Genomic DNA, 10,248 nt, shown 5'->3' with positions numbered 1-10,248 from the left:
GACTGTAAGTATTGTCTTTTAGAAAGTGCCTTTCCAATGAAGGTTAGAAAATGAAGTTGCAAGTCTTTTGCAAGAGTGCAACTTACCTAACTTCACAGTGATATAGAAACCATGAAGACAAATGATGGATACACGTGACTGGAATGGTGTGTTGTGTAGTTGAGAAGCCCTGCTGTGACCTGTAAAGCTTTGTACACCCCTAGTTGTCTCGAGGAGAACATTCTGCTAAGACTCAGAGGAATGAATCTGTGTACCTAAAACCTGGACACACAAGTGTAGCAAACCCGCCTCAGTGACGCTGTCTCTTTCTCAGCGTGGAAGGCGGCAGACTTTACACGTCGTTTAGAATCAATAATAGTCTTCGGCTCTCAAACCTTACCATTTAGATAAACTATTAAAAACAACCTATCTAGTTTAATAGTTTATCTATTTTTTCCACCCATCTTCTCTGGGTTTTAAACACTAGACAGTGACCTCCCTCACTTTAGCTTGAAAACATAAATTTCTTTTTTCAGTTGTGTGCATGTGTGTGTTCTCGTGTGTGTGTGTGTGTGTGTGTGTGTGTGTGTATCCTACCTGTATCTATGTAAAGAAATCACTTTCCACTGCTGCCGCTTATGTAAGTAGTGAATACCGTCCTTAAAGAGTGCATGGTGAAATGAAAAGTTGGTGGAAGTTGTCACTTTTTATGCCTGTATCTATATATAGCTATAGATAGATAAAATTCTTTTTTTTTTATTGTGTGTGTGTGTGTGTGTGTGTGTGTGTGTGTGTGTGTATAATCTAGTACTATATATGTGGTATAAAACAAGAATGTTGTGTGCGCACGTGTGTACGTACACACGTGTGTGTGTGTGTGTATGTAGATGTACACCATTGTGTACATATGGTATAAAACTGTGTGATAGTAAATACGTGTGTGTGTGTGTACATGCACACCACTGTGTACATATGATGGTATAAAACACGTGCGCGTGTGTGTGTGTATGTATTCTCTCTCTTACTGTACACAGACAGGTCTATCTATGTGTGATGCTTGTTTTCAAGTTTCCCTAAGAAGCATCCGACCCACGTCTGGTACCCCGGTACATTTTCTCTCGTGGTACAAGTACGTCCGTGGTGTTTGGGCCTTTCACAGGGATGTCGGTGTCAGCCACGGGGCCACTTCACTGGCTGAGAGATTCCTCCTAAAACGGCTAAGCAGGCAGTGTTTGGTTTGGGGGGGGGCTCTTTTTTTTTTGAAAGGGGGGGAGCATGCTGCCCTGCTCCCCTGCCCAGCGCTGGCCCCCTGGGACAGAGCCACAGCATCTCTGCTTGGCCTGGGTGCTGCTCTGCAGCCCCCCTGCTCACTCGTTGCTCCCGGAGGCTGGTGCTGAAAGAACAGCTCCGCCCCCCCCCCCCGGGCCCCTGCCCCTGCCGAGCTTGGGGGGGGGGGGGCTCCTCTGCAGCGCCATCGCGCTCCTGCCAGGCTGCCCCCACAACCCCGGGGGGGGGGTGCATTGGGGCCATGCAGGGGAGCAGGCAGGGCTCCATCCTCGTTCCCAAACCTCGTGCACGGCGCCCTCGGGGGGGGGGGGGGCAGGGAGGTGGATGCCCGCACCCCCACCCCTAGGGTCCTGCTTGCACCCAGCTGCTTGCAAGGAGGGAAGGGGAAGGGGCAGGAGGGGGCTGCGCGCGCACCTCCCTCCCCTCCGTCTCCCCCTCCCTGCCCGCCTCCCCCGCCCCTCGCGGCTGGGCCCCGCCCCACGTGACCCGCGCGGGCCAATGGGCAGGCGGGGCGGTGGGGATCCGGCTGGAACCGGTTGGGCCGCGTCCGGCTCTATATAAAACTTTATAAACACCCGATTCAAAGCAGTGGGGTCGGCAGCCCGAGCCGCGTGCCCACCCGTCCTCCTGCACCGCCGTCCGGCCCGCACCGAGCTCGCTCGCCCGCCCGCCCGCCGCCGTCACCGCCGCCGCCATGCCCAAGAGAAAGGTACGCGGCCTCGGCCTCTCCGCGGCCTTGAGGCGGAGTGTGAGGAGACGGCAGCGGGGGGGAGGGGTAGAGAAGGAGCGGGGGGGGGGGGAGCAAAAATCTTCATTTTTTATTTATTTATCTATGTATTTTTATTTATTTTCGTACCTCAGGCCGCGGGGCGGGATGGGGGAGGGGCGCGTCCCTCCGGCAGGAGGCCCCAACGGTCGCGGGGGGGGGCGGGGCGGCGCCTAGCGACCGTTACCCTGTGGCGCGCGCGGGGGGAGGGGCGGGGCCGGGGCTGGCTGCAGCCGGTTGGTTTTGGCGGGAGGCGCGCGCGCGCCAGGGGGAAAAGGGCGGGAAGTGGAGGCCCCTGCTGAGGGGGCGCGGGGGGGCGAGTTGCCGCCAAAACCGCCCCCCCTTCACAATGGCGGCTGTTGCCCCCCTTCCCCTCGCGTCCCAGATGCGGGCGGCGCAGGTGGGTCTAAGGGCTGACTTTCTCCTCCCCAGGCTGAAGGAGAGAGCAAGGGCGATAAGGCCAAAGTGAAGGATGAGGTGAGGAGGAGTTCGGGGGGGTCGCTCGGGCGCCACTTTGAAAGATGCGCTGCCGCGGGAGGCCGCAAGACGCGCTCGTCGGTTGTGGGGGGGGGGGGGGGGAGCTTGTTTTGGGTCAGTTTTCTCTTTAACCAATAAATGGCTCTTTTCCACAATTTTAACTCGTTTGTGTGGTGTTTTTTTGTGTGTGTATTTTGTTTTGTTTTGTTTTTTCTCTCTTTTTACAGCCACAGAGGAGATCGGCGAGGTTATCCGCTGTGAGTATCTCGTTCTCGGCGTGCAAGTTGCACAGAAAGTTTTTGCGTGGAAATAGCGGCGGGCTGCGCTGCGCCTCGTCCGCCCGCGTGGGGAGGCAATGCCGGTGCCGGGCAGCTTGGGGAAACGTGCCCGGGGTGTGGTGGTCAGCGCGGGGCGCTCGGGTGCTTCCCCAAAGTTATTTGGACTGTGGGAAAGCGAGGTGTGCTGGGGAAACGCAGAGGAACAACATCTTCTGTCTGTTAGTTTTATCTTTTTAAAAAAGCAACCCGACTTGTTTGCTGTTCCTCACTTCTAGAAACCTGCTCCTCCGAAGCCAGAGGCTAAACCTAAAAAGGCAGCTCCAAAGGTAAATTAGCACCGTGAAAACGCAGCCTGTAGGTACGCTCCGGATTTTTGTGATCTCTTTCATTTTGAGGCCTGGTCCAGGAGTAACAAGTGATTTTTGAGCTTCCAAGCAGTGGCTCGTTAAACCGTGGCGTGGCGACATTCCTGTCTGGTAGATTTAAGTTTTGCTGTCAAACTTTTGTAAGATCTGATCCAATGCTTCGAGGAAAACCTGTTAAGGCTGTAATAAACGCGGTCTTTGATTAAAAACTAAATGTGTGCGTGTATTACACTGGTGATGCTACTCAGCTCTGTTTTCCAGGGTTTTATTACCTCCTTGTGTCCATTAATGGACCGCTTGTAACTGTACAGCTGTACGTTAACGATGCTTATAATTCTAGCAGTGCTAATATTGTCCCACCATTTCTCAGAAGGGTGAGAAGGTACCCAAGGGGAAGAAGGGGAAAGCTGATGCTGGCAAGGAGGGAAACAACCCTGCAGAAAATGGAGATGCCAAAACAGACCAGGTATAAACACAGGTCTAAGAATTTTAGTTCTTCTAATAGGAAATGCTTGTGTAGGCCTGTTCTACATTTTAAAAAAAACATGTTACTTGATTAATTTAGGCCATTTACTAAATAAATAGCTTGAGAGTTCACTCTGGGCTCTGTCCCTAGTCTCATCTTGGCAATTGGTGCAATTAGTTTTTGAAGTTTTCTTATTTACTGTATTGAATTGTTACTGATGCTATATGTGGCTTCATTTAAAAACAAGTGGTATTAGTCTTATGGTAATTTTCAATCTTGCTTCTAAGGCTACCCTTTACATGTGCATCTCACTTCCAAGTGCCATATTTTTAGATCTATGCCACTCCCTTCCCCCCCAATTAAGGCACATACTTTTTTGTTTTGGGAAAGGCAGGATGAAGAAAGGATTTTTCCAGAGTTGTAAGTTGCATAAAGCAGGGACACAGCCTAACCTCAAGTTGGTCGCCCTCTCTCCTGCTCAGGAAAAGGTTACAGTTTTAACCCTTTCACAGTTGAATTGTGAGCAGCTCTTAGCTGCTCAGCCAAAAGCTGAACCTAACAGCTGCTGAAGAATGGATTCTGCGGACAGATCTAAGGTTTTGAAAAAGCTAAGCAATCTGCAAGGATGTGACATGGAGACCCCCAGAGTAGCCAATAAAGAGCCAAACTGCCAAGAAACAATCTAGTAGTGGAACATGAAGTTGATTGAAAAGGAGAGGGTGGTTAGCACTTGTGGAGTGAAGAGCCCGTAGTAGGAATCATGTTGATTATAATGTGCTATTAAGTTGCCAGTGCCCTGCCCCCCCTCCATCTGCCCCTCCCACCATGCAGCTGCTAGAGAGGAGAAGGGGGAAAATGAGCAGCCATCTTACAATGTCTCCATGCTTCTATTCTGAATAGAAAACCAGCTTCCCTGCTTAAGACATGTACCCTCATTTTGAAATGCTAATTTTTGGGGGAGAGGTGTGTGTGGTACGTAAGCAAGTACAGTACATCATTATTTTGACATTGCTGCAGGAAAGCACAGCTTTAAAATCTCCTTAACTTTTGGACACTAGAATGTCTTCCTTCCAGAATCATGTGAAATGAGTGGAAGTCTGTGTATTATTAACAGCTTCTCCTTTTTTCTTTCAGGCACAGAAAGCTGAAGGTGCTGGTGATGCCAAGTGAATTGTGTGAATTTTTGATAACTGTGTACTTCTGGTGACTGTACAGTTTGAAATACTATTTTTTATCAAGTTTTATAACAATGCAGAATTTTGTTTTACTTTTTTTTAAGCTATGTTGTTAGCACACAGAACGCTTTGTTGTTGTGTTTTGGGGGGGCAGTGGGAGCAAATGTCACTTAGTCCATTTCTCAGAACCTGTTTTTAAAAAGGAAAAAAAGACCCCTTGTTTTTTGGAGAGGGGCTCTTCCTGGACACGAGGAGGAAGGATTCCCTGATGTTGCCCATCTGTTTCGGTTTGTGAAATGTATTAGAGTGAACACTGAAACTCCTGACATGCCTGCTGCCAGCTTTAAAACTGCAGTTTGTAATGCCGTTTTCTCATTCCCTTTCTTTGCCTAGAGCTTATCACTCCTAACTGTGGCAAAAGGGGCATGTTTGGGTTTCATCCTAAAATCTAATGCATTATCATTGTTGGGCAATCTAGAATTCCGGTGTCAAAATTGGGAGGTCATAACTCCAAAGGGAGAGTTAGGCTTTCTCTTTTTATATTGTGGATCTTCAGATTAAGGATTCTGCGGTTCTAATTTTGTTTTCTTCTAAAAGTCAGGGTAGGCTCGTGAACAGTTGTTAAACAACATGCTAAATGTGAAAGTGTCCACCCTCACTCTAAACTTTCCCTGTTCAAATATGAAATGAAGATTTTTCATTGGTTTTATAGTAACTCTTACGTTTTGGTAGTCCATGGAGGAGGGGAGTTTGAAAGTTGTTGTAAAATGTTGCAGATTGTAGCCCATGTCCTGCCTGAATTACCATGATTGTTTATGAAAAGTACCTTTAATAAAGCTGGATACGGTTTGGCTTGGACTGTTCTCAATGTATTCCTATTTTCATTGCTTCTGTACTACATTTGATGTGGCAGTATGCCTAAACGATGTACCTGCTGTGTGTATGTGTGTATTTGCACAATCATTAACAAAGTGCACGATGATATTTGTTCTGAATATATCTTTTATGTAAATGCATGAGCAAGTCTACATTCACAGAAAATGGATTTAATCACCTTTTTGCGTTCAAATACAGACAGGTTTCTTCAAGTCGTATCAACTTCAGGTTGCGTTTCAGGGTTATGTGAAGCAGGTAGTTGTAGCGCAGGTTTCTTTTAGTCGCAGTTTGCTTCATGCTGCATTGTTGTGCCTATTGTCTAAACAAGTTAGTGCTAACTAAGATAACAATATCAAAGTCTTAACTTTAATTTTTAACTTGGATTATGCAAAAAATACTAAAATCTATAAATCAGTTTACAATAGGAAGAACAAAATGTTTTAACTTAAAAAAAGAAGCTAAATTTTCATGGTTCATCAGTATTAGTGGTGAACATAAAGCAGGCATGTTGAGTTCAGAAGTATCAATTTGTATGTGCTAGGGCAGTGGTTTTCAAACTTCTAAAGTCATGGATCCCTTTTGCATCACAGAACCCTTACTGCTGAGCTAAAGACTGAGGTGGATCCAGGCAATCTGGCCTGGCCAGGAGGTTGTTGCATTACCCCAGTCTCTGTGGAACCCCGAATGACCAGTTGCAAGGCCCAGGGCTCTGCGACACATACTTTGAAAACCACTGTTTGATGGGTGACCAAACTGAGTTTAAATCCAGAAGAAATAGCTAAAACTTTTTTCTCTGTTATTTATAATCTTTAATTTCCTTCAATTCTTGCTGCTTACTCTAAGAAGTCTTTAATCGTAAATTATTACATGAATGTGGGGGCTGGATGCAGATTATCATCTCTGGCTTGAATAGTTTGAAAATTGTCCTGTAGTCTTTTGGCCTTGTCAGTATTTTGGATTGTGACTAGAAGGGCTGGGAAGTTTGTGTCCACCCCTTCCTCCTCTGCCTTCTGCTCTGTATATTTTTAGGCTTAGTACAGATAGTCAAAAAGACAGAGGCTGAATCCATCCCATCTTTGCAGGTTGAACTGATAAGTGTGGGGATCTGGTTTGTTTTTTTTCTGATTTTCAAAACCCCAGTTTTCTGATTTAGAAAAATGTGGATTTTGGGTTACTTTTTATGATTAAAGTGAAACACCACTAATAGATGGATAGCTATATATAGTGGTTGTTTCATTTTAATCATGGAAAAATGTGGATTTTGGTTTGTTTGGGTTTTTTTAATCCAAAAATAATCCCTGCTGATAAGCAAGGGAACCATGCATTCACTTTTTCATAGATTGTAGAGTTGGAAGGGATCACAAAGGATCATTGTGACCACCGCCCTGCTGCTGGCAGGAAAGAGAACTGAGGTCAGATGACCCCATCTGGGTGACTATCAAGCCTCCTCTTGGAGACCTCCAAATTAGGTGATAGCACCCACCTCTCTTGGGAGCCCATTCCAGATCCTGGCCACTCTTACTGTGAAAAATGTCTTCCTAATGTCTAACCTAAATCTACTCTCCACTAGTTTGCACCCATTATTCCTAGTTACTCCCTGGGGTGCTTTGGTTCTAGAAATGCAGCCACATGCCTGCAGTGGCCCAGACTAGAAGTCGGGCCACTAGAACATGCCTCCCTGCTCAGCTGGAGCAGGTTCTGGGGGAGTGGATTGCAGGGGAGGTCTCAAAGCATCCTGGAAGTCTGGGGGACAGAGTTGAATGAGGAGGGGATCCGGGACACAATAAACGTTTAACCTGAATAAGTTAAGTCTGATACTATATCCATCCAGGTTTATCTTAAACTGGTTTCGGCCATTTTGAAAGCAATTTATGTGCATTGAACAACTGTTATGTTACAGATTTGAACTGGTTTCCAATCACTTATACTGGTTTATGTGTAACTTCTGTTCCTAAGTAGAACACATAAAGGAGACCCTTAGATATGACATCTGCCTCAAGTCTTTTCAGTGGTCTTTTTAATGCTTACAACTGAGAGAAACATCTTAATAAGAAATGCTAATTGTTCAAGTGTCTTGTTCTGGATTTTGTTTTTAAGTTGACACAACCCCCGGCTAAAGTGTTTCAAGTCGGCTCCAGTCTAGTCTTACCTCCTAGTGTCCTGATCTATTTTCTAAGTAAATAAATGTTAGCAAAGCAAGGTAACTTCTTTGTAAACTATCCTCAAGAGCAGTGTGTTTGTATGCTGTAATTCTTTATGCTTTTATTTAGGGGGGCACCGAGGCAGGAATATTCCATATAGGGAAGTACATCCACAGAAATTACTTTGCTTCAAAAATTCCAGACTATTCTACCTTAGATGTTTTTCATGGTAATATATATTCCTTTAAAGCAGGGGTGGGCAAAATGCAGCCTGCCAGGCCAATCTATCTGGCCCGTGGGGCCCCTAAAAGATTTAGAAAATTAACATTTATCTACCCCTGGCTGCCTGTCATGTGGCCTTCAATACCTTGCCAAAACTCAGCAAGCAGCCCTCCGCCCGAAATAATTCCTCGCCCTTGCTTTAAAGGGCACTGCACCTTGGTTACTTCTGGCATGTAGCACTGATAAAAATGATGTTCAGTGTTCTATTGGATGACTCTTGGGCTAGAAAGTGCAAAAAAACATGTCTGTGCCACTTTACTGGTCATTTACCATGTAATCCAGATAGGATAATGAAAGTCATGTCACATGCAAGCTATACTCAGTAAATGGTTGAGAAAAATGGATCTGCACTTCAGATATAAAAATTACCCAAAATCTACTAACAGTTAGCCAAAAGTATTGCTTCCTCTGCTTCTTGAGATTTGTTTGTTTACCAATTGTAAGCAAAGAGGGTTTCACATTAGGAAATTAAATACTCTGAATTGGGTTCATATCCAACTGATTTAATTCTGTGTATCTACTGTTCTTAGGTTGGTTTTACGCTGTCGGCTAGCCTTCCCACTGTTGGAGCTATTGCAAATATTAACAGGTGTATTCAGTCAAAAGTGGCAGCCCAGAAAGGGCTCGAATACAGTCAGATTACTTTCCCCAGTTGTGAACAAGTCAACTATAGAAACAGCTGCTATAAAGCATGGTGAACCAACCAGAAGGGAGCTAGAGGAGCAGATGCTAGAAGCTGCCCTGGAAAAGCTTTGGAGATAAAGGCTGGGAGAAATTTTGGAAAACTTCCAGAAAGTATAGACAGGTGGGGAATGGGAAGGAATGGTCCTCAATTGCTTAACGTGGGATTGCTGGATTGAAACTTCAAAGGGAGGGTGGGATTTGGTTCTCTTCCTTTGCAGAAGGTAAAGTGGCATCAAAGGAGCCAAGAAATAGGGGAAGAGTCCCAAGATTGGGCATGTAGCCCTTTTGGCCTTGAATATAAAACTTCCTGTTACCTTGAGGGTTGTTGGTTGTAGCCATGCTAGTCTGAGGATGTAGGCAGACAAGGTTCTTTGGGCAAATGTATCTTATTAGACCAACTAAGCAGTTGGAAAAATTCTTTGCAAGATTTCCTTTTGGGCACAAACGCCCTTCTTCAGGCATAGGGAGAGTCAGCTGATGTGTGTGTTGGATTCTGTTCCACCCAGGACAGCGCATGCACACCAGCAGACTCTCCCTATGCCTGAAGAAGGGCATTGTGCCCAAAAGGAAAGCTTGTGAAGAAATTTTTCCAACTGTTTAGTTCAGGGATGGGCAAAATGTGACTGTGGGCTGGATGCAGCCTGCCAGGCCCCTTAAAAAAATTAGAAAATTAAATATTAATCTGCCCTAGGCTGCCTGCCATGTTGTCTTCAATGGCTTGCTGAAACTCAGTAAGCAGCCCTCTGCCCAAAATAATTGCTTGCCCCTGGTTTAGTTGGTCTAATAAAAGATACCACATTTGCCCAAAGGACCTTGTCTGCCTGTTACCTTGAATGTTTTTAAACCGTAAACTAGACACATGACTGGTGATAAGACTGCTGCTATGCCAGGCCTGGCCATAAGGAGGTGCCACAGACATGACAAAATAGCGGGGGGGGGGGGGGGGGGGGGGTAAATGTTAGACTACATGGGAGTTCATCTTCCTCCCTGGAGCTGAGTATTTAGGCAAGATCTATCTCTTGACAAGCTTTTGCGTGGTAGAAATTGAAGCATGTATGGGAAGCTAACATGACTTAGGGGGCAAGTCTTTCATATTGTGTTGCTCAGACATTTTCCAAGTTTGTCAGGTTAGAGCCAATCTATCCAAATATTTACAGAAAGATGTGTAGTTTGAATCTTTTAAGTTCCTTTTGGAAGTTTCCCTGATTCCAGCTCTGGAAAATTAATGGCTTGGTTATCAAGTAATGGAAGGTTCATGGTGTGAGTTAAAATTGTAGAGGGTATCTTGCAATAGGATCCTTAAAATCCATGCATCTTCATCTTACTAAGGCAGGAGCTTTCTTTTTAATGAATGATATTAAGAGTGATCTCTAAAGGTGGAGCTGACTTCTGCTTAACAGTGCCTACTTAAATGTTTTAAAAAAATAATAGCATTACAACTGCTTGATTTTTAATTTTTTAACTGAGCTAAA

At 45.4% G+C, this 10,248-nt stretch overlaps 1 protein-coding gene across 1 annotated transcript; it reads left to right on the top strand.

Moving 5' to 3' along the window:
- The first annotated feature begins 1,787 nt into the window (after window positions 1–1,787).
- HMGN2 (high mobility group nucleosomal binding domain 2) lies at window positions 1,788–5,656 on the top strand. The gene is made up of 6 exons (XM_059729511.1): window positions 1,788–1,975; window positions 2,465–2,509; window positions 2,737–2,766; window positions 3,063–3,113; window positions 3,523–3,618; window positions 4,753–5,656. The coding sequence occupies exons 1-6, from the start codon at window positions 1,961–1,963 to the stop codon at window positions 4,786–4,788; spliced, it is 273 nt and encodes a 90-aa protein (XP_059585494.1). The 5' UTR covers window positions 1,788–1,960; the 3' UTR covers window positions 4,789–5,656.
- The last annotated feature ends 4,592 nt before the right edge of the window (window positions 5,657–10,248 follow it).

This window comes from Alligator mississippiensis, chromosome 6, assembly GCF_030867095.1.
Source record: "Alligator mississippiensis isolate rAllMis1 chromosome 6, rAllMis1, whole genome shotgun sequence".
Taxonomy (NCBI): Eukaryota; Metazoa; Chordata; order Crocodylia; family Alligatoridae; genus Alligator; species Alligator mississippiensis.
The sequence above is the reverse complement of the archived record's forward strand: the minus strand, read 5'-3'. Positions and strand labels throughout refer to the sequence as shown.